The following is a 13,897-nucleotide window of genomic DNA, read 5'->3' as shown; positions in this document are numbered from 1 at the left end:
AAATATTTGATGTTTTAAATTATTTAAAAAATACTTGTTGCCGGGGATGGCCCCAAGAGTTGTGTTTGAGAAGAATTAAGCACAAAAGAACAATAACCAAAATATGAGAAAACAGTTCAGTACTTCACATACAAAGAATCCCACAAGTTGGCAATAAAGGCTATGTTTTGCTCGATGCAAAATGTTTTTCGAGTGTAAAATATTTTTTACAAAGAAAAATATTTTCAATTATTTTGTTACATTCTAGAAAATACTCTGAAAAATGGTTTTAAGTGTTTGGCTTGCACAAAAATTATTACAGAGAAATATGAATATATGTCTCTCGCTCTCTCTCTCTCTCTCTCTAGTAGAGGCCGAAAAATAGGAGGATTATTCTATTGAAGATAAAATAGAAGTGTAAATGATTTTACACTAAAGAGGTCAAAATTTTACAAATAAACTGAAAATAGTATTTTTCAGTCTATCCAAACACCTTGTTAGATGTAAAAAATTTTCGTAAAAATTTTTCACCCGAAACAATCACAACCGAAATTTAAATAAGCTAGGGTTGATTATTGTTCTAGATTTTCACACTTCAGTACTTCGCTTTTGTTCTTTGATTAAATTATGAATGTAAAATGATGTCATGTGAGTTTGTAACGTAGTGTAGCACTATCTTTGAAATTGCGCGCATAGAGCATTGTTCAAAAATAAGACATGAGAAACTGGCTTTATCGGTCTTTGAAGTTTGAATTACCATCATTACGCACATTGATTATTTGATATGACATAGTCCCCCTCCTTCCATATTTTATTGGCAATCAATGAATGGCATCTCGATAACTGAGACTATAGAGATGCATTTGTTTATTTCTATTCACGCTCTTGTCTTCTGCCCATAAATAACATTCGAAAAAGTGATCATCAAAAAATTAATAACATTGGAAAAAAGAAGCCCACCACCTGACAAAACCGAAGAAAGAAAAACAAAAACAAAAACGTTACAAAGGAAAATTCAAAAGAAAAAAAAAAAAAGAAAGAGCAAGCCAACGTTACAAAGGAAAAGTATTATAAAAAAAAAAGTTAGAAACATTAATCAAAGGTAAGAGTAATTTTGTCCAAATATTTTTTTCACTTTTCACTCTAATTTTCTTTCAAATTTGGAGAAATTGTATTTTCAAGGGAGATGAGAGAAAACTTGTGGACCCCATCACTTTTCTCTCCCCTTACCTCTCTCAACTAAACAGTGAAAAATGACATATTTCACCTTATTTTCATTTCTCTATTTTTCATCCTCTAGTTTTTACCCTAACCAAACATACCTTAAGGCCAGGTAAGAAATTTTTACTAACGTTGTTTATATTTTTTGAAAATATGTGTAGGTAAAAAATTGTGTGAAAATATGTGTAATGATGTTTAAATATTGAAAACTGTTGTTTAACTAACAATAACAAACGGGTCCTAATTCTTAGGAGTTCTTAAAAATAAAATTTAGGAAGGCTATGAGTTCGAAATTGCTAATCATAGCTATGTTTCTTTAAAATTAGTCAGTATGCATGGGATAAAATATTAAACATGCTCAGAAAAAATAATCAAGTATCCAAAAAAAAAAATTATAAGAAAATTTTGTAATTATCCTCTGTTAAAGGTCACATTCATATTAATTTTATGTCTATTATTATTATCATGAGTAATAGCCCAATCGGCCTAGTTTAGTGTAAAGTCCATTTACACCTAATTCAAAATTTTGTAGCATCTATGCATCTTAGATTCTTTGTAACACAATGATAATAATAACAATGTAGTCTCTAAGAGCTGCTTCTGTGAACGACTGAACGCATACCATCAAGTCGAAACGCACATTTCTCTGTGTTCTTCCTCTCTCTCTCTCTTTCTACTCATGGTTTCTATTTCACTTTCCACCATAAGCATCGAACCTTTTAGTGGAATGGAATATACATGGATCCTAAAGAAAATTTTGAAAATTTTTATCTTTTGGGAGGAGGAATAAACAGAGAACCTTTTAGGATTTTAAAAAAAGAATCATACTCTGGGTGAGCTGTAACCCTTTCACTTTCTTCCTTTTGAGTGTATGACATAAATGTACCATCTAATCACACTGAGCCCTGCCAAAATTCTCAACGTGGAGCTATGGAACTCGCATTCTCATTAACCATATTCAAAAAAGAAGATAAAAAGGACAGTATCCAAGACTTAAGTGGGACTTTATACTGTAGGGCTAGGGCCTTCCAAACGGTCCAACACCAACAGCCATAAAATGGGACACAAGCACAGCTATATTGCTCTAAAGGAAGGCCTCTCAGTTTTGCAATTGAGGACCAAGAGGACCATCTAGTACTAAACTTTGCTGGTACCTCCAGCTTTTCTGGCTTGCCAATGCACAAAGGTCTAATCTATCTAAAGGGTTTGGAATCCAACGTCTATGATGGAGAGGAGTCTGTAGGCCCCATTGGGTGGCTGTGTTGTCCCTCGAGTGGCCAAACAAAATTGAAAAATGAGCTGAAATTCATGTACTATATTGATATTGAAAGAATCACACGTGTTCATGGATAATATAACCGACCAATGAGTCAGCAATCTACAACTCAAACCTAACTCCTCGATCTAATTCTCTTAACCAAGTACGTAGCACGAGAAAAACACGTATGAGTCCGCCTATTTTTCATCCTAAATATTAATAAGTTGGAGAATGGCAATGTTGTACAGCACTACAGCTAAAGAAAAAAACAAAATATGTTAGGCAGTAGTTGAAACAACCATAGAAAGTGCCAAGAATGTTTGCTAAAAGTTTCAAATCTACTTACTGTTAGTGCAGTGCAGTCCCTTCTGTTTTGTTTTGAAATGGAGGCGAGCAAGTTGAAAAAGCCATCCAAATTTATCGAGCAGCACCCAAATAAAAGAACCCTTCTACGTTATAGGCAGTAGGCTTGGATTATTTCCTTTTTTTTTTTTTTTAATCGTGGAAGGATTAGTTAAAGGTATTAGACTACTAGGTTAATTTATGAGTTAATTATGTATTAATTACCCCAAATTGTATTGTGAAATCCATGTGCACTTAACCCTAGACTCTTTAGGCTACATATGCTTTACTGAGGGTCATTGTAAACCGAACATACATTAAAAATGTAACCATTATAGCTCTATCCCGGGACTATAGGCTGTTAGGCCTAATCGACCAATTGACTATAAGTTCCATGTAGAACTTGCCTTGCATTAAAAAGAGATTAAAAAGTCATGATCGCCACCTCGACCCCTCCAAAAAAGAGAAGATGAATTGTGTTTAATGTCCATGTGTTGCATGGAGAAACTGAACAAGCATGGTTCTTAATTATGTAAGATAAGATGTTTCAATACTTTCATTGCCGGAGAAGACTAAGGGTGAGTTTTGCATTAGTGCTAACAAGTGCCCTTAGGGCATTGGTTAAGAGTCTAGTTAAAGAAAGTTTTTATGGGAAAAGAAAAAAAAAAAAACAATTAATGTTTTGACAGTTTTTTTCATTTCCCATAAAAGTGATGTCAAAACTTTCCTAAAATGAATTGTTAACAAGTGCCCTTAGGGCATTCGTTAGCATGACCCTTAAGTTTTACCTTTTATGTACAGTTTTTTAAAACCTCACTTTTTCCGCATTTTTTCACTTTTTCAATTTTTTTTAAGATACAAGTATACAATAGCATACTTTCAGCAAAAAGTTAGATAAGTTGTTTCTAAATAGACTAATTTTATTTTCTAATATCATTATTTGCCCTTGGGCTTTTTTTTTTCCCCACTATTTTACTTTGCTTTAAAGTCTTCACAATTTTACTTTGCTTTTAAGTCTTCACTATTTTACTTTGCTTTTATAGACTTAAAGGCCTCCAAACAAACTCATACCTTGCCCTTGAATGTGGCAAGGTATATAAGAAACATGTGTATTCGTCAAGCTGCTTTTTCGGCTAAAATCAAATTTGACGAATTGAGTCCTATCTAGTCTAATTCTTTAGATTTTAGGACAGTACGCATGGGATCTCTGAGTCAATCTTTTCAGCTAATACGCAAAAGAGAAGGATAAAAGCTACTAAAGTTCCAAATAATGGAATCAGAGTCATCAGACTGAGGCTAGAAGTCATCAGCTGCACGTATGCACCATCATTGCTAACTATATTTATAAACAAACCAGTCCATATCATTCGGAAACTTTATAAGACAAGAGGCTGCTAGTGTCTCATCCAGACTAAAATTTAATAAAAGGATTCCTTTCATGTTTCACATTGTTAGGTTAATAGGAAAGCATATAGCGCTGTATTCTCAGGGTAAATGGGCCCTTCTCATAGTAAGGTCGCTGTTTTGATTCTCTTCCTACAAGGCCCCTACCCATTGTAGGGTTTTGGCGAGGGCCTATTGTCATTGTGTGTGTGTATATATATATATATATAGTTTTTGAACAGGTTAGAATTAGAGATATCACTTACATAAATATCCCACCTCAGGGGTACAAACTGAGGCCGCCACATTTCCCCCCATGCATTTAAGACGTGAAGGTACCGTTCGGCTCAACTTACCCAGAGGTAAATCTATTGTAGGGTCCGGTTAATGTGTGCTTAGGACACACATTAGTAAAATCCTTTATCGTTATTGGGAGTTTAGTTTAAACCCCCTTCTTTTCTAACTGCAGAAAAAAGGAAAATAATAAATACCCCGAGCACTAGAGCATATTTGAAGGCAACTTTATTCAATAGCCGTATCTGTCTCCAATCATAACACCCAAATCATGGGTCAAGTGGCATGCAACCAAGCATATCATAGAACAAGATACAAACAAATGCATGCAACATAGAGAAAGGTAACACCAATAAAGGAAAATTTTAAATCTCTGTTTTCACGGGTAGTTGTTTTGTCTGTGCCTCAGCGTGCTAACATGATTACCATACAAATAGAAAAGCAAGTCACTAACCATTACCAAACTACATATTGATTTCAATCTCTATCCATGGTGTGTGTCAACAAGGGTGGAACCTAGTTGCATCTAAAACTCCACCAAAACTGTCAGGATGCTTATTAGCACCACCTAAGATTTCCCTAAAACAGACGACTACACTTAAAAGCCAAAGAAGCCAAGTTCACTGGCTCTCTCCTTCTCAAATGTCTCAAAGTACTGATAGATGATTGTAACCGCAAGTAATATTCCAGTTCCTGAGCCAATTGCCCCCATGAAATCTGCCAGCACTGTAAGTGCACCAATGCATATTCCACCAAATGCGGCTGCAGTAGGTATGTAGCGATTCAGCTCCTTCTGTAAGTTTGAATCACGATGTCCAGGCATCACCATTTGCTGTTCCTGCAGAACCAGCATTGAGTGTTTAACATCATCCAAATGCATAATAATTCATAATTATAACATTTTTGGAGCACCATATCTTAATCCTACATATCTTGTCTACAATGTAATGCTCATGATCATAAAGCAGCAGCAGTGCAAAAGGCATATCATCTATAAGCACGGAAAATCAAACAAGGAACTCTGCAGATATACAAACATTTTATAAAGTTACTGCAAAAACAGAGCATAGGTGTCTTCATATGATCACAAAACTAGTGGCATCTCATGCCTACTTAATTAATATTACATGAGGTGTCATTACTGGTCAATGGCACTAGCAATCTATATTATTGATCAAAGAGATTGCTCTTCAAATGGGAAAAAGTAAAAATAAATATTTGTGTTTTTTTAAGTGACGTAAGTTTCATCTTGGAATACCTTGAGCTGTTTAGCAACATCTCGGGCAGAAGACCCAGATACTTCAATCCAGGTTTTAGAGAATAGGGCACAAGCTGAAAGCATAAACACCAAATAGAATAGAGCATGGAATGGATTGGCTGCCATATCTGCCAAACTGCATAATGATAACATCAACAGAGGAAAAAACAAGGCATCAGAGCAATCGACAAAAACACAATGACTAGCTACTCCTGGTGGCACACGCTTTTGCACTTTAATATGATAATACGATAATATATGATAAAAGGAAAATACTGCATCACCTTGCTGGTGCAGTGACATAGTAAGCAAGACCACCAACTGGAATATACTGGCCACCTGAATATTCAGATTCCTTCCACTTTCCCAACAGATTTACGATGAAATTTCCACTGTACTTCCTGTATAGCAACTGGATAGATTTTTTTTTATTAAAAAAAAAATGGTGTCATTTCAATTACAATGTAAAGCACGGTGTTTGATATTCACCACTGCATAATTAGCTTTAGTACCTGGGAGATGAAATAGAGATTTGACACAAGGGCAGATTGGAGGATGATAGGCATGTTGGAGGTGTAAAAAAGCTTAATTGGATATGAGCCCTGTTGTCCACGAGCGTTCTTTGATCTGACTGGCAGAACTACACGGAAACCTTGGAAGTAGATGACAATAAGGAAGATCAAGACCGTAGCAAGCAAATTAGTAACATTTGGCAGGTTTTGCCGGTAAAAAGCTTCTCGAAGAGCACGAACTTTGTCACTCCTAGTGATCAGTAGATGGAACAAAGCAATAACAGCACCTTCAAATTCAGCCCCCCGGCCACTGTTAATGGTTGTGGGGCTAAAGGCTTTCCAAATAATGTTTTCACTGTACATCAACCGAAAATTGAGGATTAAAACACCATAGATCATACCATTCTAAACACCATGATGAAAATCACATTTGTAGCCTACCAGATGTTGGTTGCTATGAAGAGAGAGATCCCAGACCCCAGACCGTATCCCTTCTGGAGAAGTTCATCTAGGCATATCACAATAATTCCAGCAAAGCAAAGTTGAATAATTATAAGAATAGCATTGCCCACACCGAGTTGACCAACACTGCCATACATCCCAGATAGGACATAGGCAACTGCTTCACCAACAGCAATCAGGATGCCTAACAACTTTTGTGCCCCATTTCTGCAAAAACACATGCCAAAGAAAGCTGGATTCATTACACTAGAAGCCACAGATCAAAATCACAATTGAAGGATAGTTGATTTTTAAAAAGTAACAAGGCAAGGATGTGCAGCTTATAATTTTATGTACGTACATTTACATTTCAAATACAGAATCCACCAAGAGTTGAAATTTGCAACATTAATTTCTTGGTGGAGACAGCATCTAAATCTGAATACAAATCTCATTTTCCTTGAGGAGGAGCAAAGATCCATTATTTCTTTAACTAAGAAGACATAGGTCCCAAAAGAATCAAGGAAACACAAGACCACAAGCATTTTGACTGATGTCACTGATCTTCCGGTAAATCCAAAAATTAAACAAAGACTGGACAGAAACAGCCCTAATCTGCAATAATTTTTGTTTGCTAGGGCACATCATTAGACTTTAAGACTTGCCCATTAATGGTGGATACTAACATGTTGAAGTCGTAATTGGCATAAAGAAACATTATCGACCTCTTGTAAGTTAACCCAAGTTTTAATTGGCCCCCTCAGGCTTTAAATTGACAATCAAGCAACTAAATTTTTACAACTGTTTCAGGTACACTGAAACTAATTATAGTGGATTAGTAAAGGGTTCCAATTTAAACTTAATATAGTAATCCTCAAAAAATAGGGAAACATAAAGCTCTTAGAGCAAAGTTTTCATCGACTGCTACAACTTCGTGCAGAAAAAACTGCTTACAATGAGAGAGAAAGAGAGAAAATGGGAAGAGGGGGAGAGGGGGGGTCCCTCATAGTTTAGGGCTGGATTCTAAGTAAATACTGAAAATTAATTACAACTCTAAATTGTTTCACTTTGTCTCCTCAGTGAGTCACTATTAACTAAAAGTAATGGAAACTCAAGTGAACTAGCCTTGAAACTTATCAGGACACTAAAAAATCTGAAACATAAACACCGAAAGGCGAAAGTATTTTAGTGCCACAAAACCACTCACAAGAAAATGGTTTCTTCATTAAAATGTGTCTCTTTATTAAGGTTTTTAAAGTTGTTTTGATACCTATTTTGGTCGTAGAATACTATCAAATATTCTATGAAGCAAACTTGAAGTCTAAATAGGTTGTAAACACAGATTACATGAATTTCTTTTATTTTTAGTTTAATGAGACATGCTAATGGTCCAAATTGAAAAAAATTAATAGCATAAGCTAGGAATTGGTGCAATTGAAAATTTAAGGTTTAAACAGCAAGGTCAAACTTTGGGGGTTTTCGTGTTATTATCTCACAAAAGTTTCTCAAAACTTACAAGAGGGCACGATCCTCGCGGACACTGTTGTCCACTTCAATGATCTTGGACCCAGCCAAGAGTTGCATCACTAGCCCAGAAGTCACAATAGGTGTAATTCCAAGCTCCATCACAGTCCCACGGTTTGATGCAAGAATAACACGCATCCAATAGAATGGATCAGCACCCGTTGTTGAGTGTATGCCATAAAGAGGAAGCTGACTGCAAACGAGAAAGATGAAAAGTGAAATGACAGTGTAAATGACCTTCTCTCTGAAGGGAATTTTCCTGTCAGCACTCTGAACTTCTGGCAAAAATGAGAGAAACGGTCTGACCAGATGCAACACTCTAAATCCTCCTCCCATTTTTAACGGCGAAAACTAAACCGAACACCTGCTTCCAAAGTTTAAACTTTTATCATCAATCGATCAACAATATATGTGCCAAGTAAATTCTTTAAGAACAATTAAAAAGATAAGATTCAAGTTTATTAGTAACTATAAAAGGATTTCATAGAGTATGCTGTGAAACTGTTGAATAAAGTTTATTAAATTAAATGGGGAAGGACCATAAAAAAAATCTTACTAAAGCATGCACAATGCTTATTGATCACCACCATGAAATCATCTATATAAGAATGCCTATAACATTCCAGTCTATATCTTGTAATCCATGTGCATTGCATAATAGTGGCTCATCATATAAATTGACCATCACACACCCTATAAGCATCAAAACAATGAGATTATGCTCAATAATTAATGCCAAATGGTTTTATAGATGCAGATTTATCCTACACTCATATTGGGTCGGTTTCCGCTAGGAGAGATAATAAGCACAATTAGACTAATGAGAGATGAGGCGCTGGCACACACAACAAAGGGAAAATAAAGAAATACTACAATGTCATTTACAGGCTACCGGAATGGGAATATGGGCATAACAATTGTTGTTGTTGTTGGTTTTTTTTTTTTTTTTTTTTTTTTTTTTTTTTTTTTTTTTTGTGTGTGTGTGTGTGAGAGAGATAATGTAGGGAATCTTTCTAAAGAAGAGCCCTTTGAAATTGCCTCTAGCTATAAGAAACTGACCCCACTCGTCAAAATCAGTTGCCGGGGAATCCATGAGCATTCACCCTTGACAGGCTAAGCAGTTTATGCTCTTGCCCAAGAACACACAGCATAATAATTGGAACTCAATTGTCCCAAACAATCTCAAACAGTGACACCAATTCTGTTACATCTCTTAGGATTATCAACAAAGCACTCATGGACGATGACCCTAATTTAGTTAATTCAATTCCTGATTGTCATGTTTGCAATCAATCACCTAGCATTTTATCCGGTCCTAAACCATAAAACCTCGTGGAACTTTGAGATCCCATTTAAGTCAACACATCGTCGGTACAAACAAATGAAGTAAATTCAAAACCAATCAAACCAACTAATATGGCTACATATTCAAAATGCAAAATGTTGCTATCCCACATCAGCCACAAATGAGATCACATTAATTTCAGACAATGCTATACAATTCATACATTACTAATTAAAGTTATATAGCTCACAACGCAAGGAAAATAAAATAGATAAATATATATATATATATATATATTTAAATTTAAAACTGATCTAACAGGAACCAAAAAATTTGCATCGAAACATTTTACACCAAATCAAACAGAGTCAATTGTGAATTCAGTGCAAGAATTGCACTGAATCAGGTAGCAAAAACCTACAAATTCGTATTGCAGGCAAAAACGCACCGTTTTAACGTTAATATCAAAGAAATAATTTAACAAAAAAAAAAAATCACAGGATCTATAACCTAAAGCGATTCTTAACAAAACCGAACCATGCATAATAATTGCTAATGCATTGGATCTGGAAAATAAATAAATAAATAAAAATAAAACACGATATAAATTCAAAATTCAGGATATTTTTTTTTTAATTATAAAATTTTATAGATCAAATACAATAAAACAGTAAAATTATAATTACGCGAAATATTTTTCCATGGAAAACAAATTAATCGAGGAATTGGAAAATCGTAAATTCTGGCAGATCAATGATCGAAGGAGAAGGAGAAAGAAAGTAAATCATGCATTGTGAAATCGAGTATAATATATAGATCAAAATGTGGAAATTGAGAGGGAGAGAGAGAGAAAGAGAGAGAGCGCTTACGGCTAAAGAGAGAGCTCCAGATCTGAAACCAGAGAGAGAGAGATAGATAGATAGAGAAGCGTAATGCGTGTTTGTTGTATAGAAATAGGAGACGGAGGTGTGTGTGAAAACGAGAAAACGTCAATAAAATTACGCTAGGCTGGGTTGGGCCGGCCTAGCTAACGAGAAAAAGTCAATAAAAGTACACTTGGCTGGGTTGGGCCGGCCAAGCTTGCGGCTAGGTGAGGTGACCACATTTTTACCAGGCTTGGCTAATGGTTAATCAACGCGTGTGTGATGGGATGTTATGGGTTTAGTCAGGTAGTGAGTGGGTTGGGCCCAACTTTCTCAGCTTTTGGGATCATTGGGCTGTAGTTTGGGTGCAAATATAACAAAATGGGTCCTATTCTTTTTATTTTATTTTATTTTATTTTGGATAGGATGGGTCCTATTTTAATACAAGAAGAAAGCATAGTAAATAAAGAGAAGCGCTAATTCATAATGTTTTTATAATAAATTATAAGTTTGTTTTAGAAAGTTTCAATCTATAGTGTCTGTTGCTAATGATAGTTCTTTATCATCAGATCAAGACATCAATCAGTTTTTAGTGTAGACGGAGATTGAACCATAAATCTTTTATACAACCATCAAAGATTTTACCAGTTGAACTAGCTAGAATCCACTATAATAAATTATAGTTGATAAGTTGTTATTAGTTCTAATTTAAATCTACCATTGAAAGTATGTTTAGTTGGAGTGAAAAGTGGGTGGATGGAAAATAAATGTGAGAAAAGTGGGGAGAAAATGGTTGGAGTGGCTGTTTGGTTGGGAGGAGAAAGGGGAGAGAAAACTAGTGGGGCCAGGTGTTTTTTTCCTGAGCCCACTAAAAATCAATCTCCCCAAATTGAGGAGATTATAAGAGAGAAAACAATGAGCAAACTTCTTATTGCTTTTGGACATATATACCCAAGTAGACATGTTCCGAACTTTTGGACCTTTTGACTTTTTTTTGTGGCCATTTTTCTAGATGTTGCCTTCTTCTTCTTCTTCTTCTTCTTTTTTTGTGTTTCTTATCTCCTCAATTTTGTTGGTTTTTTTTTTTAGAAAAACATTTTGGATTAGTTCTTAAGCTTTTTTATTTTTTATTTTTCATTTTAATGAAGTACCTATTTATACACAATTTTTATAAAAGTATATAGTGTGTTACTTTTTGTTTTATTTAATAGAAACATTATGGTAAATTTATACAAACTCTATTTTCAATTATCATATTTTTCATTTTAACCAAACAAAAAATTTTTCCATTCCTACACTTTTCTACCCTCCCAACCAAACACAAATAAGGGAAACTAAAATTTTTTTCTATCCTACCACTTTTCCCTCTTCCCATTTTCTGTCCTCCCAACCAAACGAACCCTTAAGATTTGTTGTGAATATAGCATTTCTCATAAATAAAAGGATAGAAAAAAAAAAAATCATGACACAAATGCAGTTATTTTTAGTTCTAATTTAAATCTACCACTGAATGTATGTTTAGTTGGAGTGAAAAGTGGGTGGATGAAAAATAAATGTGAAAAAAGTGGGGAGAAAATGATTGGAGTGGCTGTTTGGTTGGGAGGAGAAAGGGGAGAGAAAACTAGTGGGGCCAGGTGTTTTCTTCCTAAGCTTACCAAAAATCAATCTCCCCAAATTGAGGAGATTATAAGAGAGAAAACAAGAAGCAAACTCCTTAGTGCTTTTGGACATATATACCCAAGTAGACACGTTTCGAACTTTTGGACCTTTTGACTCTTTTTTTGTGGCCATTTTTCTAGACGTTGCCTTCTTCTTCTTTTATTTTATTATTATTATTATTATTATATTATTATTTTTGTTTCTTTTCTCCTCAATTTTGTTGATTTTTTTTTTTAGAAAAAATTTTTGGATTAGTTTCTTAAGCTTTTTTATTTTTCATTTTAATGAAGTACCTATTTATACACAATTTTTATAAAAGTATATAGTGTGGTACTTTTTGTTTTATTTAATAGGAACATTATGGTAAATTTATACAAACTCTATTTTCAATCATCATATTTTTCATTTTAACCAAACAAAAAAGTTTTCCATCCCTACACTTTTCCACCCTCCCAACCAAACACAAATAAGAAAAACTAAAATTTTTTCTATCCTACCATTTTTCCCTCTTCCCATTTTTTGTCCTCCCAACCAAATGGACCCTTAGGATTTGTTGTGAATATAGCATTTCTCATAAATAAAAGGATAGAAAAAAAAAAAAATCATGACACAAATGTAGTTTTTTTTTTAGTTCTAAATTTGACTCTCTCTCTTAGGATTTGTTGTGAATATAACACTTCTCATAAATAAAAGGATAGAAAAAAAAAATCATGACACAAATGCAGTTTTTTTTAGTTCTAAATTTGACTCTCTCTCTCTCTCTCTCAAACTAAGCAGTGAAAGCACCAAGATTAGACTTTGAAATATAAATAAATAAATAAATATATATATATATATATATTATTTTTGAAATATTTTTCTTTTGTCAATCATAAATAAAAAATGAACACTCTAAACAAAATTAAAACTTGGCATCCTTTAATAATATAATTGGCCCTCATAAACAAAAAGAAAAGACCCAACAACAAATTCTATTTATCTGGAATCTAGAAAATAAAAGAAAAGAACAAAAGATGCTAGCCTAACAGCATAAATTAATATTTTGGTGACCTTAATTTTTTTTTTTTTTTTTAAAGTCCAACAACAAATTTACAACTTAAAAGTTAAAGAAAAATTTGCCAATTATAAAGAGAGCGAGAGTTTTAAAGACAAAGTCATGTAGCTAGCACTTCAAAAATGTTATGGCAAGTCAATAAATAAAAGAGTAAAGGCAATTGAACAATTACAAGGACTAATAAATGTAAACACAGTTACAAAGACCAATATGTTGAGTAACAACCAAATTAATGATGTTGAAACAACAACAAAATTTGAGTTTAGTTAAATTGTTAATAGAGTAATGCTATAAACATAATAAAAATTAAAGTATTAAGAAAAATTCTTTTCAATAGAGTAATGATATGATCACAACAAAAATATTGTAACAACAAAAAATTAAAGTTGAGATGAATTTTCATTTCAATAGAAGGAAATTTTAAAGCTTCATATATTTGGGCATGTGTGTGTGTTTTTTTTTCTTTCAATATAATCAAGATTTTTTTTTATATTAATTTTTTTTATAATTTAAGTCTTTTAATGACAACCCTATAAAAAATACCTAAAGCTGCCACTGGAAGGAGAGCCGAGCCCTAACAAAATGGACTAAAATATTGGACTAGCAAAGTCATACTATTTATGTGGCTTCCCCAAATGGAGTAAATTTTTGGACAAATAAATTCATGTTAATTGTGGGTTCCAATGAGCTTAATTGGTAAAGTCTCTTATCATCAAATAACAAACTGAGGTTTAAATTTCACCTAAAAAAAAATCCAACTAGTGTCTTGGCTTGGTAACAAAGAGCAATTATCATAGAGTGGACGTCATATGTTAAAATTCTAT

General features: G+C 33.8%; 1 protein-coding gene across 1 annotated transcript; it reads right to left on the bottom strand.

Moving 5' to 3' along the window:
• Positions 1 to 4,811: 4,811 nt before the first annotated feature.
• Positions 4,812 to 10,475, bottom strand: LOC115991521 (protein transport protein Sec61 subunit alpha-like). The gene is made up of 7 exons (XM_031115271.1): positions 10,367 to 10,475; positions 8,205 to 8,576; positions 6,689 to 6,916; positions 6,248 to 6,602; positions 6,020 to 6,147; positions 5,736 to 5,871; positions 4,812 to 5,315 (listed from the first exon to the last, which is right to left on the bottom strand). The coding sequence occupies exons 2-7, from the start codon at positions 8,546 to 8,548 to the stop codon at positions 5,076 to 5,078; spliced, it is 1,431 nt and encodes a 476-aa protein (XP_030971131.1). The 5' UTR covers positions 8,549 to 8,576; positions 10,367 to 10,475; the 3' UTR covers positions 4,812 to 5,075.
• Positions 10,476 to 13,897: the final 3,422 nt, after the last annotated feature.

Source organism: Quercus lobata, chromosome 5 (assembly GCF_001633185.2).
Source record: "Quercus lobata isolate SW786 chromosome 5, ValleyOak3.0 Primary Assembly, whole genome shotgun sequence".
Classification (NCBI taxonomy): Eukaryota; Viridiplantae; Streptophyta; class Magnoliopsida; order Fagales; family Fagaceae; genus Quercus; species Quercus lobata.
This window is presented reverse-complemented; position numbering and strand designations above follow the sequence as displayed.